At 43.1% G+C, this 20,411-nt stretch overlaps 1 protein-coding gene across 9 annotated transcripts in view; it reads left to right on the forward strand.

The window, feature by feature from the left end:
- The first annotated feature begins 1,244 nt into the window (after window positions 1–1,244).
- The window catches only part of SMAD2 (SMAD family member 2), a 48,950-nt gene continuing 29,783 nt past the window's right edge, over window positions 1,245–20,411 (forward strand). For 2 of the 9 annotated variants that reach the window (XM_040540576.1, XM_040540585.1), the window contains exons 1-2: window positions 1,245–1,329; window positions 10,218–10,510. In XM_040540576.1, coding sequence (XP_040396510.1) covers window positions 10,275–10,510 — 236 coding nt within the window. In that variant the 5' untranslated portion in view covers window positions 1,245–1,329; window positions 10,218–10,274. Of the gene's footprint in view, window positions 1,330–4,158; window positions 6,170–7,818; window positions 7,931–10,217; window positions 10,511–20,411 lie in introns of those variants that run through there. The other 7 variants (XM_040540579.1, XM_040540577.1, XM_040540582.1 and 4 more) reach the window with 7 other exon arrangements.

Below are 20,411 nucleotides of genomic sequence, written 5' to 3' on the forward strand. Positions count from 1 at the left end.
GCTGATGCTGTGGGGAGTATGTAGGACATTACCACAGAGTGGACAATGCAGTGAGGGGTTTTGCATGCCAACGTGTTCCCTGCCGTGCAGTTTCAGGCAGCAGGCTCTCATTTATTTGTGGCGACTCTCTGCATTTAGTCGGGTACAAGAATTCGGTCACATCATTATCGTACCCCAGCTGGTTAAAGCTGCGAAGAGTCTAGTGAAAAAAAAGACGCACAGAAGCGGCAAGGTTTTTGTGGAGGGGACAGAACCGCTCTGTGGGGAGGCTGGAGCCAGCGGGGAGCAGCCACCAGGCCCTGCAGGTGGGAGGAGGCGCTGCTGCTGCCATGTTTTGGCCTCACACCTTGGGGACTGCTGGGACCAAGTTGCCTGCAGCTTTACGCCAGCAGACCCTGGAAGTCTTTACAAGACGTTTAGGTGTAGAGCTTAGTGAGATGGTTTAGTGGAGGACTTATTAGTGTTAGGTCAGAGGTTGGACTGGGTGATCTTGGAGGTCTCTTCCAACCTAGATGATTCTGTGATCCTGAGACGAGGTGGTGTTACGGTTTATGGGTTTTACGGGTGGTTTAACGTGCTTTATGTGTGGTTTACATCCATCTGAGGACAAAACAGGCGCGAAGGGCGCAGAGCTGCATCCCCCTCCTGCCTCAGCCTCCTGAGCAGCCACCATGGTGCCTGTCCTCCAAAGGATGTTTTTTTGCCCTCCTTCACCCAGGGAGCTTTTAAACATCGGTTTTGCTCCGCCACTCGAGGGCAGGCGGCCGGGGGCTGCCCTGTGCGGGGCCGGCCACGGGCCCTGAGGTAATTTCTGGCACTACTTTTTCTCAGCTCCCACCCGCGCCCAGCGCGGAAGGTTACAGCAGCGAGCGTCCGCTGAGGACATCTCACACCTCTAGTGCGCATGCGCGCCTGCAGGTCACCCAAACGCCGCCGCGCTGCTCCGCTCAACCGCCCCTAGCGGCCGCGCCGAGTGAAGAGTGACAAGCGCCGAGACCAATCAGCGGCGTCACCCCGCCGGAGGGGCGGAGCCTCGCGCCCTCCCGCCCCTCCCCGTCCCCCGTTCTCTCCCTGCTTTTCCTCCCCCCTCCCTTTGATGCGCCGCCTGCACCCGCCAATCGCCCGCGGGAGCGGTGGGGGAGGAGGGCGGGGCCTCCCCACCACCCCCCCAATCCCCTCTCTCCTTCTCCTTGATCGACGCGCTAGCGGACCAACGCGCCGCCTCCCCTCCCGGCCGCGGGGGTGGGCGGGCCGACGCGTCCACCAATGGGGGAGGGCGGGCGGTGCTGAGGGAGGAGGGCGGCCTCGCAGCCAGCCGGGGAGCAGGAGGTCGGGTCCGGGGCGGCCGTGAGGGGGGACGGGGGGGCCCTGAAGGGACCGGGGGGCGCTGGGGGGCGCTGAGGGGCACCGGAGGGGCGCTGGAGGGGCGCTGAGGGGACCGGGGGAGGGCCGCGGCCGGCTCCCCGTGCCCAGCTGCCGCTTTGTTGCGGTGTGAGGGGGTCGGGCAGGGCCCTGCCCCCCCCTCCCCCCCCGCCTCGGCCCGCGGTGAGCCCCCCACAGCCGGGCCGCGTCGGGGGAGGGGGAGCGGGGGGGAGCAGCCGGGCGCCGTGCTGCGGGATGCGGGCGGTGAAAGGGGGAAATATGGGGGGGGGTGGGGGGTGGGGGGGGGTTGGGGGCACGGCTCGTGGCTGGCTGGGGGCTGCTCGGCTGGCCCCAGGTGTGCTGCTTGCTGGCTGCAGAGCTGTGCTTTCAGACTGACTCGTGGTGGTGCATCTGTGGGGCTGGGCCCTGTGGCGAGGGGCTGGTTAGGCTCCTGTTGTATAAGGCAAAAAAAGGCCTTTCTTTTTTTTTTTTTTTTTTTTTTTTTTTTTGGAGAGAGCTGGGCTGCTGCTTAGACTTTCTTACGCTTTATCGCGGTGTCGGAGCTCGAGTTGCAAGGTTCACGAGGAGATCTTTCGCCACGTTTGTTCCAAAAGTTGTGGGTTCACAAAGTCTCGTGAATTGGAGGAGGATGGGAGTATGGCTGAAGGGGGGAGGTTGAAGCTGCCAGACCCTCCTCCCCACCCTGCTCCGTTTGCTTAGCACTGTCCTGATGAAAGATAGCATTAACTGTAAATGCCTTGAAAAAGGGGGAGGGGGAGGTTCTCAGTTGAGGTGGCTTAAACTTCACTTAACTGTGTTCTTTGGGTTATCTTCACTGGGATGTTTAATAGGATAACTTGGTAGTTGTGTGGCTCAGGCTTCGACTACACCAGCAGTCACTGAAATGAGCAAGAGGGAAGATTCAGTTTTCTTTATGGAGGAATGTGGTCATGGGTAGTACAATTCTGGAGAACAGCTTGTCAGCTTTCCTGAGATTCTGTTTGTTCATAATAATAAAAAAAAAACCCACAATTGAAAAAATGAAGTAAAAAAAAAAAACACTGGCCTCTTAACTGATCTCCTTTTTTCCTCCACCTAGAAGCTAGATCCGTGAGCAAAAGCAAATGAACACAAAAGCAAATGAACACAGCAAATGAAGCACAGGGAATCTCCAAATGAAAGGCTCTCCTAGGTGCTCCTCCATCTTCCTGTTCCACTTGATCTTTTAGAAGTGTTGAGCACCGGTTGATATAATCGAGTTTATTGGAGCTCAAAAATCTGTGCTAGTGAGTGCAAATTTAAAAAACAAAACTTGTTTCCATCTCTGATCCCTTTCCCACAAAAGTACTGGGAGAACAGGCTTTGTAGTAGGTTCTGGATAACAAGGAATCCAAGCTCTGCTTGGGACTGAAGAAAATTCCAAAGTTTTGTTTATATAAAGAACAGAGTGCAGAATTTTAATTATTATTAAAGGTATTCTAGAGTTTTCAAATGTATTCAGCACTGTCTTAATGACTGTGCATGTAAATGCCCTGTAATTGAAAGCATCTATTTATGGGCCTGACTTGCTAAGTGAGCTGTAAATTCTGCTTTTCAGATTGGATTTAATGACTTTTATCATAAAGCCACAAACTGGTTGTGAACTGTGCCGAGAGGCAAACAATACCTAAGCTTACTTTGCCAAAATATTTGTAATTGTTGATTTGTTAAACTGAATTGCTGCAGGTCATGCGATGGGATTAGGTTTTTGTAACAGAATGGAGAGCACAGGCAGCCCTGTGCTCAATACTCTCTGGGCTAGAAGAAATTGGTTACTGCAGAGAGCCTTACTAAATGTTTCTCTCAACTTCCAGTAGAGTAACTGTCTTACAAAGAGTAAGACATTGTTCCAGATGACTTTTTATTGTGATTAGGTGCGTTCGACTGCCATGGTGTGAAATAAGACCAAGAAAGAGACTGTGCGAGAGCAGCTCCTGGGTCTCTGATCAGCGTAGTCTGGGGCATGAGCTTGATTTAATTAAGCTAGAGCGAGAAGAGTGTAATGCAAGACACTCTTCAGTGCACGGCGAGCACGGAGGGGAGCCTGGCCTGTTGGAGGAACACTTGTTGACGTTAGGCTGGTTTAGAAAGTCAGCTTGCATTAACTAATTGCTAAATGCGCTTGTTTGTGGTTTAATGAAGGGGGGAGCCTGCTAAGTTATATGGCTAGAAGCTGAACCAGGTACCTGGGTACCTGCTATTCAGTTCTGGGACTACCTGTCAGCTTTACCCCAGGAGTATTTACTTTCCAAAATAACGAAACTGCCCTTTGTCTGTTGCACATGGGCAATTTTAATCAAAGCAAATTAGGTGAGAAGAGCTTAAGCTGTTGTGGTTTGGAATGCTCCTTTGGTGCTTTTGTGGCTCTACCAAGGGCTTTTAGTTTTAAGGAGAAAGGCTGTGAGTTCATAAATAGCAAGGATGTGGAAAAAGTTTGCTGCTTTGCAGGAACAAGTGAATTGGCTGACTGCAGTTGTGGTAATATTCCTCTGTGGTAATTCTAGGAGAGTTGCTAAAATACATCAGTCCTATTAGTAGTTTAGGTGCATGCAGTTTTAGTGTGCTGTGTGAATGCACATTTTGCTTCCAATGTGCTAATTTTCTGATAGCAATAAAGCTTTTCATTATTTTGTCTGTAGCTTGCAGCGGTCCTTAGTAATTGAAGAAAAATTAAGCTCCTGAAACTTTTCTATCATGTTGGTGCTTATTTTAGTTCTGCACATGAGAAACAAGAGTTTTCGTGTTTTATTCATAATCAAACTTCATGATATGAGTGAGAGGAAAAAGTCTACTTTCAAACTTTCAAAGTAGGTGGGTAATTCTCTCCTCAATGAGCTATATAAAGACAAAAGTTCTGCAGAGTTTCAAGACGCATTGCAATACTAGACTGTAAGAAACTTAAAAAATTAACGTGCAAATTGAGGCTGTAGATTGGCACATTGCAAAACCCTCATTCTGAAGCTGTCCCGTAGGGAGCATTTCCTTCGCTGCTGCCCCCCCCCGGATCACAAGCAGCCTGCCTTGAACTTCATCAGCTCTTGTCAAAGCTGAACCAGGACCTTGGCTTTGCTCCTCCTGGGAGCCCGGGCCAGCTGGAGCCCCTCGGGAGGGAGCTTTCTGGAGCCACTCCCCACCGCTGGCCTAATTGGCTGGAGAGCTCGGCTGGGGGTGGGTCTGGGGGCATTGATCAGCAGGGCTACATTCTCCTTCCCCCAGCTCTCTGCCCACACCGAGGCAAAAAACCTGAACGCCCAACAGCTGGGAAGGAAGTACTTGAAGCTGTCCTGCTCCGGCCTGAATACAGGGAGAGAAGCTTGTGTGTTGTCTGACTTGCACGTTCTTCGGAAACGTATGTATGCACAGCAGGTTCGAGCCTCTCTGGTATGATGAAACCAGGTGTCTTTAATATATGTTTGAGGGAGAAGAAGAGGGCATGAGCGCCCCAGAGCCTCAAAAAGCAGGTTTTAGAGGGGTTGTGGTTGTAGTGGCGGCAGTGAAGTGTCTTCTCCTGTCAGTTCCAGCAAGTTTTTTAACTAGAATGCATTCTGCCTGAAAGGGAAAAAGTGGCATTGATTTTTAGTTTGAACACCGTACAGAATTCAGGTTTCCTGCAAATCGGCATCATTAACATTGGGGAAAATTTTCTCAGATTCTGCTGAGAATAAGCTGCCTCATTGTTGTTTGTAATAACACTGCTTCAAGAATCCAGAAGCAGATCATAAATTAATTTTGTTCTGCTTCTGTTCAGTGCAAGATGAAATACTTCATTGTTTCTCAAAGTTTTTGCACTGTTGATGACCTTACATTAATGCAGGTGACATGCTGTACTGCCTAATCTACACACTTTAAAGCTTCAGCTCTCGGTACTGGTTAGCCTAATGTTGGGTCTTGATGCTGCCTTAAATAGACTGCCTCAATTTATGTGCTTATTCTAAAAGAACTAATAGCAGAGGGAGGCACGTGAAGGGAAAGGGTCGATATTCCTTCCTCTGAGATTTGTGAGGCATTGTACACTTGGTGAAATTGGTATAGAATCTCCTCCAAATTCTAGGATTAATGGAAAAAAAATTACCTATTTAAAATATCAAAAAAATGAGACTAAAATTGTGAGTAAATGAGCTTGTAGACTCTACCAAATGCTACGGAGGATTTTCCTCGATCTTCTTTCCTCAGGAGCTTAACTTCTATCCTTTTTATTCCAGAAGAGCACTTGAAAATGAGATTCTTCTAAGCCAGAATACTTCTAGTAAAACCAGGAGAGGTCCCGTTTCTTAATTTCAAGTTTAAGATGAATAAGCAGATTGATCTGAAATATGTTGCATAAGGCTTTAGAATAAATTAGCCAGAAATCACTTGATATTTTTGGTAGCACCAGTACGTTTATAGTAAGTTCCAGACACTCAGAAAAGGAAAATTTCCGCTGAAGATTTTAGTCTGCAAGCGTGCTGCCCTTAAGGTTTTCTTCATCTTTTATGCTTAGTTATTTCTGGGATCATGGGCTTAATATTTAATCCTTGTTCCAGAGAACCACAGTAGAGTGGAATAATAGCAGACGTGACTCAAACTGTGACTTTACAGGTTGCCAACTATTGCGCTGACCCGCTATAGAAGCGTGTGTGCGAGGAAGCCGAATATACTGTGGGGGCAGAGGTGAAACACCACCGAAGTTAGGCAATCTGTACGTTTTCCAGTATTAATCTGCTGGGTATAACAGCGTGTGCTCCGTGTGTGCCAGCAGTCCGACACTTGTACCTCTCCTTCAAGCTCCGTGAGTACTCAAAGCTGTGGTTTTAAGGCACAATCCAGGAAATGTGGAAAGGGATGAAATGGCGAAAGCTTTCTGCTGTGTCACACTTCTGCCATCATACTGATAGTTCAACTACAGTTGAACGTGGAAAGGGGTCTTGGGAATCTCCCTGTAATTACCTAGAGTCCCAGTACATTGATATGTGGAAATAGTACACGGGCAGGTAAAAGACAAGATCTTGGGGTATGGTGTTGGGCATCAGTGGAACAGAACGAGCAGTGGAGAGGCAGCACAAAGAACGAGTGGTGGGAAGCGTGTGTAAGGTCTTTAAAAAGCAAAGGCTCTAAACAGGTTCTCAGTGTTTGGAGGTGGTTGCCTGTGAACCACAAGGAAATCACAAAGACTATCACAAGAAGAAGGGTTATTATGTATTTATTTAGCCTGTATTTAATCTGCAGCCATTTTTGTGATGTGGGAATATTGCTTGTGGTATTGGCAAGTGTTCCCTGGGTCTGTTTGGAGAAAACGACATCTTTTGTGGATGAAGGAAGCATACAAGGAAAAAGACTAGAGGAGGGTTTTTACCAAGAAGCTAGTGCCAGCAGTGACAGTGTGCAAGTGAATGATGTTCTGGGGACAAAGATTAAAACTCCTCATATTCCTATGTCAGTCTGAAGGCAAAAGTTACAGGTGGTGAATTGAAATGGGGTTTGCTGGCCAAAAAAGAGCTGTAGCAGTGATTGCTGAGCGCATTGGTGTAAGTCCGATGTCTGGGTCTGCCTCAGTGGACAGAGAGAGAACCCAGTGCAGATGTAGGGCTGCAGAGCAGCCCAGAGGCAGTGGAAGGGGCAGATTCTTGAGCCGCTGCCAGATGTTCAGCAGCACACACGTGCTGTCTGTCTTCTGTCTGCAAATTGCTCATGAGGTATAAATCTTTGTGCTTTTTCTTGTAATGCTGATATGTAGAGCTTTAGTGTAATGTGACTGAAAAGATGTTAGCTGTAATCTCATGTAACTTTTCTGTGGTCTTCAGATCACTCCCTCTGCCATGCCTTCAAGTGCTTGTAACTTAATTGGAGAAGGAAAACTTCAGGCTTGGCATCTGCCCAGGGGAGCTTCCCAAACTATGTGAGCAGTGTTCAGATACTTCGTTTGCCACAAAAGGCTGACAGTCCTCTGTTTGTGGGAGGGACGTGATTCAAATGTACAGAATCACGAAGCTTGTGGACAAGATGAATACAAACGGTTCTTTAGCAAAGCTTGCACAAGAACAAGGGGCACAGTCTGAAACTTGGAAGAGATTAAATTAAAAACATCCCAAAATACTTTTAAAAACTGGATGTTAAATCCTGGTGCTGTTTGCCGCAAGGGGTTGTGGAGGCAGGTTCAGAAAGTGGTTGGGTGAATTTGTGGACAACAGGTCCCTAAATGGCTGCTAAAGGGAGCAAGTAGGAAGGTAGCATTTAATATTCCTGCTACAGCAATTTTAGATGCTGAAGAGTTACAGAGGGAACAGACTGCATAAACCAGCAAGGCTCATGTGCTTGCCTTGGATAGTGTATCCTTTCCCCACTGCTGCAGATGGGGCACTAGGCTAGGTGCACCACTCTTCAGACCCAGTAGGGTATTTCTTAATTACTTTATTGCTGCTTTTTCCTTGCATAATTTAGATTCATCCGACCTTCCACCTAATTGTGCCGTGTGCTTCCTAGGAAGTGCCTCCTCTAGGCATGCAGAAGGGTGCAACTTTTGCATAAATTAAACTGGCTGAAATAGTCTCCTGTAAGTATTCATCACAGTGGGCTAAAGTATTGAGGTGAACGAAGTGCTGCCCTACTTGGGTTATATTCTCCCTGCTTGGCCTTTGAAAAATACGGGGCTGTAACTGGAATAACTTGCTGAAATTCTTACTGATGCTTCTGGCAGATCCTTGATGTGGTGTAGCTGTAGTTAGAAGAAAGAAGTTAAAGTCCCCCAGAATCTTAGTCTGGATATTAATCCATCAGCTGCCAGTGTTTGAAAATGTGGGCTTTGCAGCAAAATAGGCTATCCTCCTTTTGCTCCCTCAATTTCTTGTGCCTCTGAAGCATCCAGTGTTGGCCCTGCTTGGAAGCTGAAGTCTCTTTCAGTGACGAAGTTCAGAGTAACTGCTGTCCCAGGTCATGCCTTGTATGGCTGGTCCCCTTCACTCTTTCGGAAGCCGTGTTTAAGAAAGCCATGCTTCTTAAAGCAGCAGAGGCTGTGTGAGCCTCCCGCTTCACCTCTGAAGCCACTCAGTGTACTGGATTAGGGCCCTAAGGGGTTTTATTCCTGGCCCTGGGAACAGTTTAGAACATGCAGAAAAGGGGAGCAAGACTGCTTAATGTGGCTGTGCCACCAGAATAAATTGTCATTACGGTTCATGCCTGGGTTGCATTTCAAGAGCTAGAGTGGATGCTATCACCGCTGTTGAAGGCTGGGGCTGGAGGAGAGTCTCCATCCACGCTCTGTATCTCACCCAGCATCAGCGTGGGTCCTTACAGTACTGGGTATGAGCTAGTGCAACTTGATAACTGGTGTGAAAGTTAACTTGGGAAGAAAACTTGATGGTTTCTGCTCAGCTACCTGTCTGAGTCTTTGGGGAGAGGTATTGCTGTTGGTGCAGAGGTGGGACCACGGAGAAAGGAAGGAGACCTGGGCTACTTGTGGCTGGAGGCTCTTTGGGAAACTGTAGCTTGAGTGTCCTGTGCTGTGTTTAATCTGAAGATGTTGGGTTTATTTCTCTTGTTCCCTGTAGCCAAGGTTACAGTGTAATGCTTTTGCACTCTGATGTATTGGCCATGATTCCCTAATAGTTTAACACTTTTGAAAGAACAAAAGTTCTTTGCATGTTATAGTCTTGTATGAAAATGAATGATTTGATTTAGGATAGGTTATTTGAATCACTTCCACAAAGTGGCTGTTGTTAATCTCGAGTCCCTATTAATCAGAACCTCAGTCTCCTTGAGCCTGAACAATTACAATTCTTGCTTTGGTCATATTTCCAGGTGATCTCAAAAGCTGCTTCACTGAGGTATAATTTAGTTGAAACTGTAATGTCCTTCGTACTGAATGTTCTGTTTTGTGGAAGTCAAAAAGTTAAGATTTAAAGCTACCTGTGGAATATAGTCTAGCTTTTGGTGACTTGTTGGTTCTCATTGAAACAGTGAAGGCATGATAAAGCATAAATCAGCCAGAAATACTGTAGCCTGAGGTATCCCAAATGAACCACGCTGTTTTGCAGATGAGAAACTTCAGTTAGGTGAGGCTGTATATTTTGGATAGAAGCGAGGAGCGTGCCTGCTCAGGATGGGGACACATAAGCTGCCTTGAAAGCTCTGATCAAGTAGCCTGAAGGTAGCATTAGTGCTTAGCTAGAGCAAGGTATTTTCAGCTGACTGAAGTAACTCATGTAGCTAAGGGTGCTGAGGTTTGGAAGTCAGGTAACTTTCTGGAATTCTCATGCCTGGAACAGGAGAATAAGCTCATCACCAAACTTCAGGGTGAATTTCAAATCCATGTCCCCAGTGGCACAAAAATCGGTAGTTATTTAAATCATAACAAACTATGAAAAAAGGCTTGCCAAAGGGTTGGCTGCTGAAAGACTTCTGTCAACTCATAATGATTATATGGCACTCCAGACACAATTTTGCTTATTAAGTTAATTTGGAGATGGGCGGCACATGCAAATCTGGGTATGCAGTTTGTCGGTCATTTGTGGAAAACTTTCGCAAATGACTAAAACCAGCTCAGACTAGGTGCAAAGCTAGATTCAAGTAAGTTAACTTCCTGTAATTTCTGAAGTGAGTAGACTTCAGCCAGGAAGGACTTGAGGAAAAACTAGGTGTCTGTAACAAACAGAGCTAACTGCTGAAGTGACTGTAGAAATTTTGTCCTTTAATTTCATTGATGTGAACTAGTCCTGAACTGTTACCTGACTTGTTTTCAGATGCCATGTTGTATGGCATTTGGTAGGCGAAGGGCCTAAGCAAGGTATGTGTCTTACGTGAAACCTCAGTGCTAACGTGTCTGTTTTGGTTTGTGTTTTTAGGGATCAGACGGGAATCACTGATTTATTGCGTGCTGAGTGTTCTGTCTGGTGAAAGTCATGTCATCCATCTTGCCATTCACTCCTCCAGTTGTCAAGAGACTTCTGGGGTGGAAAAAATCTGCTGGTGGCTCTGGAGGGGCTGGTGGCGGTGAGCAGAATGGTCAGGAGGAAAAGTGGTGTGAAAAAGCAGTGAAAAGCCTGGTCAAGAAGCTGAAGAAAACAGGACAGCTGGATGAGCTTGAGAAGGCAATTACCACTCAGAATTGCAATACGAAATGTGTGACTATACCAAGGTAAGCACTGTTGTGTTTGAAACTTTTATAACCACTTAAGAAACCAAACAGATGTTTAGGCTGTCATGTGAACAAACAAATAAAAGAATCAGTTGCATGCTTTTGATTTGTTAAAAATTCTTTAAAACCTATTTTGGTTTTAGGTACCATTTGCTTCAGTTCTTAGAACTGAACCACATGCTCTGTCGAGTCACAATTTTTAATAATAACTTTACATTATGTTCGTTACTACCCAGATTCCAATTTGTATGTATTCTCGTGGTGCCTAGCATAGCTCTTAGTTCCTAACACTGCCTTATGCTTTTATTTGATAGTACTAATTGGAGGGCCTTATTTGAAACTACACTTCTGCTTCAGAAAAAAAAAAAGACTAGTTTTTCCTTGGTCAACACTTCAGTTATCTAGTTATTATTTTCAGTTCTATTTGCTAGTTTTGTTTAAGTTGTACAAGCTGCATCCATTTTCCCTTCTGAAGGGAAAGTTTATCTTGGGAGGCAGTTTCTCTGAAGACTTGTTTATTTACTGTAATTACTATTTGTCATTGGTTAATGGAAGTGCTTTTCATTTAACTTGGAGTATTTCTAGAACTTCTCTTCTGCTCCTTACATGTATATATATTTAGGCCAACAGCTTGCATTCTACCCTTTTGACTTTCTCAACTTAATTCATAGCAACTGCTGTGCGAGAGGCAAGGGTTATGTTTTTAAGTATAATGCAGCGTGTTCTAGATTCACGTTGTACAGAAGTCCCACTAAAGGTGCACGTGTAAGCTTATCAAGTGTGCTCCATAAATATCAAATCACTGTACAGATGTTTGTCTTTCTATGAAATTGCTGGAGGATCTGGTGACACAGGAATATTCTGGGCACTTTGCCCCTTGACATACATCATAGTTTGTAAGGGAGAGAAACTGGATGTGTTTATGACCTTAATTTTCTGTATTTTTAGCATTGGTCCCAATGAGTTTTAAACTTTATATTCATCATGGTGCATGCTACGTTTGAGTAGTGTCAGTAATGATTGCCACCTATCAAATATGTTATGGCTGTTACCTGATAATGGTTTAGGATTCTCCTTTAGATTTGAGATAACTTTCTGGGAAAGCCATACATGTGTTCTGAATCACTGACTACTTAAATTCTTCTCTGCTCTTTCTTTTCTATTCACCTTTTGTTTCTAGTGCTGCATTCTGCTGGTATCTTCTTCCTTGGAGCAGTCCCCAGATTGTCTGGGTTTCCCTTCTGCTTTCTATTGCCAGCTAAAAAGTGAAATATTTGTTAGATTTTCTTGTCTTTGTGTCTATCAGTAGACTAGGATTGGAACCTGTTAGGATACATTTCTCTGAGACAGCTTTATGTATTTAGCCAAGCCAAAGCCACGGCAAAGACAAAATGCTTAATTGGGAGGGCTTTTTCATGTTACAGAGGGTATAGATTTATACAAACTGTGTGTCTAATTTACAGAGCTCTTGGAGCAAGTTCCTAGAGCTTTTCTGCAAGGGTACTGGGCAGTAAATATTGCTACTTCAAGATGTTTAAACAACTATACCTCTGATGACAGTATTCAGAGGTACAAACAAGATGCTAACTTATCATTGTTTTCCTGGTCTACTTGCTGCCTGTATTTGGGTAGCTCCTTCAAGTTGCATGGCCTTTTTGTGAAATAGTAAATAATTCCTTGAAACTGAATGTGAAGCTCAGTTAAACTCCATATAGTCTCTGTCTTCCAGTGAGCAGTTCTTGCTCAGATGTGCTGTCTTGTTGTCCTCCATCCTTGGGTCAGCTGAAAAAGGGCTCACTAAAATTTTACTTTTCTTGGCTACCTTATGAGTAAGAAGGGAGCAAGAGAACTCTTCAAATGGTGCTGCCTATTTCACAAGGTTTAACACCAAAGCCATTTGTTACTTTAAAATTAACGGGCGAGATGATATCAGGGTTGCAAACAGTGCTATACAGAACTGAGTTTCAAAGTTGGCTTTTGGACTGTTGATACTATTTTCACTCTGACAGCAGTAGTCTGGGTTCAAATGTCAGCTGAGTACTGTAATTTCTGGAGATTTTCGTTCTTGGATTTAGTAAGTTAATAAAACTGCTGCTTGAGATTTGCTTTAATTAATGTCTTAAAATCTGTACATCAGCAGGGATAAACAATAAAAGACTGACTTGCAAACATTTTTTTTCCTTCCTTGTCAGCAAGAAGTTTGGGTGCTAAGTTGCTGAGATGCAGTTCTGACATGAGTGAGAGGGCTTTGGGTTTTGTTGTTATGTGGTTTTTTGTTTTTTTAACTAGCTTTAGATTTAATTTTTGATACTGTTTAACTCAGCATATTGACAAGTGTGGAGATGCCTCTTTTTGCAACTGTTGCATTATTCCCTCAACAGAAGTTTCCCTTGTGGTTTCACAAGTTTCTGGTCCTGTTGGAAATGTCCATCGAGGTTGATACAATACTTAACTCTAGTATATTTTTTCATCATTGAAACCTGAAACAAGTAAAAATGTAAAAGCTCTTCTCAAAACTGAAAGTGGCTTGAATGAAATTGATGAAACTCTGCAGAAATCTGCATACACTTTGCTTTTGATAATCCTGCTGCGATTAGGATGGTTCTGTTTCTGTGCTGTTGGTCTAGGTGACCACACACTGAGGCTGATGCTGTGTGAACTATTCAAGCCGCTCGTGTGGTAATTAACACAACTTCTTACACAGACTAATAGAGGTTCTGAGAAAGCAGAAGCAAACAGATGGAGTGGGTGTTGGCATCACACAGCATGGATGCTTAGCTCTTCATAAGTGGGTCAGTAATCTAGAGCAGAGGCTAAATAAGTACAGAGGTCCTTTTGACACTAGCCCTCTTAAGTAATTTGTAGTTGTCTTGCTGAATCCTCCCAGCAAGCCAGTAGGATTCTAATCTCATAATCCCTGTGTATCCTCAAACTAAATGTTGGTTCTTGAGTTCACTTTTCTAAGGTATGTAATGAATTCAGTTACATTTCTAAGGTATGTAATGAATTCAGTTACATACATCATGTCTTTATGCTCTCCCTTGCAATTTTTACACAAATGGAGCACAAGAAGCAGTCAGTGAAGAAACAACATGAGTACCAATTTATATAAGACTTCTAATAGAGCAGTTTCTTCCTCATTAGCGTGGAGTGTTCTGCTGAAATAAGTACTTTGTGAATAGCAATAACTAAAATCCAAGCCCTTAACAAACAAAACCATGCAATGCAGTGAATAATCAACTGACATTTATAGTCTATATTCATTGTTTAAAAAGTCATTTCAGTGGTGACAGTATACAATATTGCAATTCAAAATAGGGAAACAAATAAGTGGCTTTAGTGTTGCAGTGTTTTCATGGGATCACCTGTGTCTCTCTTCTGTCTTAAAAACTGCAGAAGTTCTTTATGTTTGGGGCTTTTATTTTTTTGTTTGTTTTAGACTTGCAAAAATGAAGCTTTTGTAAAACACCAAATAACACAGAAGTAATGTCAACAGAGATTAGGTGGAACAGGTTTTGGATAGCGATGACTGGGGTTTTGTAGATCCTGTTGTTAAAGACAAGGGCGGGGGGGGAACTAGGGGAATTGTAATTTTGCATTGAGTTTATACTGCTTTGTGATGCCTTATGTTCTCTAGAGCATATGTTTCTGAAAACTAATGCAGAACTAAGTCCTTTGTGAGCATTACATGGGTACATGCTCAATTCTCCTTCTGTGTCAACACTTAGGTAGTGTGACAGCTTTAATAGGTTCTTATATGAAGGATGTGTGATAATGGAGATGACCTGCCAGTATGGAGCACTCCCCAGGCACACCTGTGTTCCCTCTTTGTTTTATGTTGTAATCCATTCACTGTCCCACAGCAGGTCCCACCTTGTGTTGTGCCTGCTTACCCCTGGCTGGACCCACAGAGCACTGCTGCATCTCCTCGCACGGCTGGCAGTTCTGCTGCTGGCACGGTCTGCGTGCTGCAGTGCTGAACAGAGGCAGACCCTGATATCCCTCAGCGCAGAGCTGCACTTTATTTTTGCCTTACATGGAGGAGCATAAACAAGGCATAGGTGCCTCCCATCAGTCTCAGCATCTGCAGCCTTCATTCGTTTTAGTTTTGTGTAGTGAGTGGAGCTTCTGTGCGTGCCCTGACACAGTTATTGCTGACTGGGAGGAGGAGGCACTGAAAGATGCATCTATAACAGTATACCTCTGTTTCCTCTTTCCAGATGTTTGTGTGCTCACTCAGTACTCTGAAAGGGTTTAATACAGCATCAAAGAACTTCCTGGTTCCAACTTAAAAGAGCAAATGTTCTTCTTGAACAGAACAAATTTGTGTTGATGTTAATGGTTATATTGCAGTTAATATGTAAGCTTGCTTTTGACACTATGTATGGAACAGTACTTAACACTTGAATCTTAGTTTTTTAATGGGAGGTCTTGAGTTTCTGCAGAGGAGGTAAATCTTATTACTGCTTGATAGTATAGCAATCTATAGCACGAGAGAAAAATGATGTTGAATATTGGTGGAAAAGTGATCTCACAGAGTACTGGCTGAAGTAAGGTTTTAAGACCAACATCTTTAAATCCCAATTCAGGAAATCCCAATTCAAGGAGTCTTTTCTAGGGTGCTAGTAGGGTGCTTTAGAGTCTTAAGTGAAATGAAGCAGTTGCTCCTAGTGCAACAAGTAGACTTCTGAAGCACCTGGATTCTGCTTCAAATGTGAGGTGAATTGTGTTTTTACCAATCAAGGGCGGAGAAGAAACCCCGCAGTGGGTTCCGTGGTTTTGGGAATATTAGAAGACCTCAAAGCAGTGTTGGATAACATGCAAAGCAGATAATTGCAGGTCAAGTGGTTGGTTGACACTAAGATTACAAGCTACCTGTTGAGCTTGTTAGGATGAAATATTTTAAAGCTGTACCTGTTGTATATTTTTCAGTTCAGCCAACAGTGAATGTTGGTAACTTTTTAAACTGCTGTCAAGGAACCGATCACACTTCAGTTCTCCTGAGGAAATAGTATGGTGGTGGTATTTGTTCCAAGCATTACAGACAGAAGATGGTTTTAATACCATTTTTTCCTAAAGTCAAAATGTCAGTGTGTGTTTATAGGCTACTTCTGAAGCTGTAATGTTTTTTTTTCATGAAGCAAAAATCTACATATCCAGGAATTTCTTATGTGTGACTTCTGAGTCTAAAAGCCTGCTCTTGATGAAGAAGTGATTAATGTTAGTGATCTCTGACACTGGATTCCTTTTGTTCTTATACTTACACTGTTCAGGAAATAAATCCAGTGCATATTAATTCTGTTGTATTGCTGATGCATTCTACAAGGATTGAGATATTTGGAACTCTGCAATCTGCTGAAAGTTCACTGAGCACCTGGAGGCAAGACCACTTGACATGGTCCAAATTCTCCAAAGCTACTTTGAATTTCTCTCACATGCCAGTGATACTCCTTTGCTTGCTTGCCCTGCAGCCCTTTCTTCGTTTTCTGAAGTGAGTTGGCAGTATGGCTAAGTTAAGAAGCCTAGGCATAGCTTACTGCACACGTTAAAAATGTTTTCTGAAAGTTGGCTCTTGTATTACTTAACGTTGGTCTCCATACATGGGGCTAAATGATGCTGATTACAAGTATTTACAAAAGAGGTAACAGTGGGAATAAACTGGGCAAAGACGACATTTTAAAAGATGGACAGGTAGCTTGGAACTGTTGTTTGAGAGCAAGAAAATCATTTAAATTTAAGAGATTTTGGGGCCTTTTTCTTTGCATAACTGAATAAAGTCATTTATAATTCAGGTGTAAAGATCGCTGTTTTTATTCAACATACTAACTGGTAGCACAGGCTCTGTTTTTATAAGTTCCCTGGGTACGTTTGTCAAGAAAGTGATTGCATGCAGTAACCTAGTTTTAAGGATGCTTTTGATCACCACTAGAGCAGAGCTGACGAGTTAACGTGGCTTCTAGAATAGATTGGTCTCAGGCTTTTAAGATTTTTCCCCCAAAATGGAGTACTTCAAAGACAGCAATATAGAAATTCCTTTGCTTCTTTTCAGGTTAAGGCTATAGAATAGGGGTAACTTCCCCAATTAACACTGGGGAGCAGGGGAATGGTTCCTCTGGAAACAGTGTTAGGAGAGTTCCAACATCTGCTGCGAAGCTGTGAGCAAGTTATTAGCTAAGAGGACAACAGCAGGCAGTTGGATTGGCACAGTGCATCCTAAAATAACATTGCTAACCAGACAGAGGTGAAGTTGGTTTTCCCAGCAACAGAGCTTGACACTCTCTTTTAGTTTGTAGTGTAGTTGTAATAATTCTCTATTCGAGTAGGGTATGGACATTAATTCTTGATCATAGCTCACAAAATGAGAACTGCTGTGTATAAAGAACGTTCCCAAATCATATCCCCTATTTCAGTCTGTACACATTCACTTACATGTAAATCGGTTCCATAAATGTTTGAAGACTATAGCTGAACATCTTAAGTCTTTTTTCTTGTGACAGAATTATTGCAGGTGAAAAAGAGCCCTTTCTGCTTTTCTGTTGTTGCAATTTCAGTGAAAACAATGCTTTAAAACAAAGCCAGAGATCTTTCCTGGAAGTATGGCAGAAGCTGGCTGAGACTTTGGGGACTGTTAGCCAACATCAGCTTCAAAATCTCCTGTTCCTCTTCTTGATAGCTAGTGCTGCGAACACTGGATGTGTTCACTGGAAAGACGTAGCAGGAGGATCAATTTGCCTCTGCTCTTTTCAGTTCTGTAATTATGGTGGGACTTGAACCTTGTCTCCACATTCTCCGTGGAAGACTAAAAGTTCTCAGTGCTTTCTAAATCTATGGGGCCAGGCTCTGACTTCTGTAGGGTAGTAAGGATGGACTGACACTGTGCTTTGCAACGGTTTCCTGTGGCGTGAGACACCTCTTTGCTAGCTGCTAGCCAGCTGAAAGCCTGCCTGCATTGCCCAAACAGACAACACACACAGATAATAGTGTAGGAGAAAAATAGCTGTTGCTGAAAGTGGTGAGTGCAAAGCAGTTGATTTTAGGGGGTGCTTTCCGATGTTTTGCAGTGTTTTCTAATCGGCATTGTTTTTTCAATAATTTCATGGTGACAGCTTTCACCTGGTGCGTGCTGTGTTGTGCAGCCTGGGTTAGCACACAGAGTACAACAGCACTCCAGGCCTTCCTCAGAACCAGGTGGCAGAAGCTGGAGCCTGCTGTTCAAAGACCTTCTCCTGCCCAAAGAAATGTGCCCAGTCCCTTTTAGTTTCCAGAGACTCAGGTGGGTTGCTGTACGGCTGTAGACAAGTACAATGGCCATTATTACATTATATAATTAAAATGACATGTGTAAGCTATAGGTTGCAGAACCCTTAGATGCTGCATGGATATATAATGGGAAATAAAATTCATGTGAGTTTGACTCCAGTCTCTGTGAAGCTGAAGTTGTAAACCTGAGGTGCGCGATTAGTAAGACCATATTGGTGATGCTACCTACATCTGCTTGAAAACTATTGTTCTGCGTTTTCTTGAACTTCAAAACCATCTTAAGTCAGTTTAATTGGTGTCTTTTCAAAAAACTAAACTTAGAAGTGAGAACTGAGTATCTGCTAATGGTCATTCACAATTTTCTCAGTTTCTTTTAAGCTGCTGAATGAAAAATAAGTTGGTTTAGATCAGCTAACTATGATTTAACAACACCTAACTATATGGAAATACCAATTTGTCTGGCATTAATATTCATGGCTGTGTATTTTTAAAATGTTTACTCAAGGGAGCTGAATAACTACACAACTTGTGTTCTTGTCTTCAGAAACCAGCTTTTAAATGAATACCTCTTTGAAGCTTGATTATGAAAACAGCGCTTCGAGCATTCCTTACTGGAAATCTGCTTTTGTGAACAGGTCAACACAGTTTTGTGGTACTGTTTTTTGAAGAACCATTATAGATTGGGATGATTGGGCTGCGACAGCGTAGCGAATGCTCAAAGCAGAGTAAGGCAAGAAGCTGAGTACTGCCACTCCCCTTTCTCTAGCCCTTTCTACTTAACTTCCACATCGTAGCCTAAAGTTAAATTTTGTTTGCTTTCTGTTTGATTCATAGCATTAGTGTCTTTGTGATGTAGGGTAGGATGCAGGATTCATGAACAGAAGAGTGTTTGTTTTCTAATAACTTATCATTCCTTTACCAACTCTTCTCAACTGGTCACTTCGCAGCAAGACCTTATTCCTAGTATCTGGATGCAGAAGAATATGAGTAGGGAGCCGTCCAGGCAGTGTATATTATGGCATTCAGGAACCTTGTTGCAGCATAGGTAAGTCAGTCTTTATAAGGTGAATTTGAAAAGTTTTCTAGCCTTCTAAGGCAGAGTTAATTGAAATTAAGAGTAATGACTTACAGTGTAATTGAGTAAGGATTTATTAAGTATACTAAAATATTACTCCTGGTTTTTGCACGGCCGTGATTTTGAGGACTGAGTTGCTGTTAACTAAGATGAAACTTTACTGTAGACATAGTTCAAATTACCACATCTTATAATATTGATGTCATCCTGAAAAGGGAAGTCTTAGAGCATTAAACAAAGAAACTTAGGGCTGCCAAATTTAAGCTCGTGCAATTCAGGAAGTCACATGACTTACCCACATAATTTTTTAGAGTTGGTATGCCAACCAGAAAGTATTGGCATGTCATTTGAGGCAGAGCAACATGTAAAAATGTAAATGTGCAAGATACTAGCCAATAGCAAAATGCTGTGTAGTTAAAAAGAGCTTGGCTTTTGAGTCAGGAGGAAAAATTGCTGAATTTTGAGGACCTTGTTAGTACTTACTGGAACACTGGGCACAGTCTAGAGAGATGTGGATTCTAGTCCTGGCTCTGCTGCCCTTTTCTGGGTGACCTTACCAGCTTCTAATTTGTCATTTTTCAGTCTAAGTGGAGATGATTTTTTTTTTTTTTTAAGGCATGTGATAATGCTACCTCCACATCAGCATAAACTGAATTATTTGGTTAAGGAGTGAGTTTAAGGCATTGTTCCTACTATAGCATTACTGATGTGGAAAGCAAATTTAGGCGTGGAAAGCCGTTGGAATCTGTGAAAGTTCTTTATCTTAAAGAAACTGTTGCACCTCATTAAGATGATGTTAGCGGTGAGAAGCAGGAAGAGATGGTCGAGAGTCAGAATCAAAAATTAAGTGTTTAAATTAGCTTGATTTATATTCCATTAAGTGTTTGTGCCAGATTAAGAACTGATGCTGGGGTTGTGGAATCTTAAGCAAATGAAAAATGGCTATTTGTGATTACTTTAGCAACTAAACCTGCTTACTAGATCCCAGTACCAAGCTATAACTAGCAGGAATAATGTCTGTATGTGACACCTTATGTTATCATTAAGAAGACATCTTGGTAATTCAAGAAGAATATGTTGACTGTGCTTTACTGTCAATACTGAGCCCCAAATAACCTCATAAATAGTATTTATTTTTCTCCAATAAAGAAACTGGGGCTTTAGTCAGCCCAAGTCACTGCTAAATTATTCACCGGCTTGCTGTTCTAATTAGTGTCTTTATCAGGCCAGCTATTCAGTGTGGTGAAGATCCTTCTCCTTGTTATATTCCTGTTTTGTAGAAGTCAGCCAATTTAGTTTTCTTGGTACTGTAACAAAACACCTGAGCACGGTTTGTTTACTAACGTGAATGTTTTATGACAAACTGAACAGTTTTATAGGAAAAACTTCCAAATTGTGTAGATCAGGCCATTAGTCTAGGAAGAATTTATAGGATAAACAACATGCTGCAATTCTTTCACTGCTGCAGCTTTGAACACAAATAGCCAGTTTATGGGTTCCCTACTGATTTAATCCTACTTGTAATCTACACCTGCCAATTTAATAAAAATAATTTCCCATGTCTTG

Source organism: Cygnus olor, chromosome Z (assembly GCF_009769625.2).
Source record: "Cygnus olor isolate bCygOlo1 chromosome Z, bCygOlo1.pri.v2, whole genome shotgun sequence".
In the NCBI taxonomy this organism is placed as follows: Eukaryota; Metazoa; Chordata; class Aves; order Anseriformes; family Anatidae; genus Cygnus; species Cygnus olor.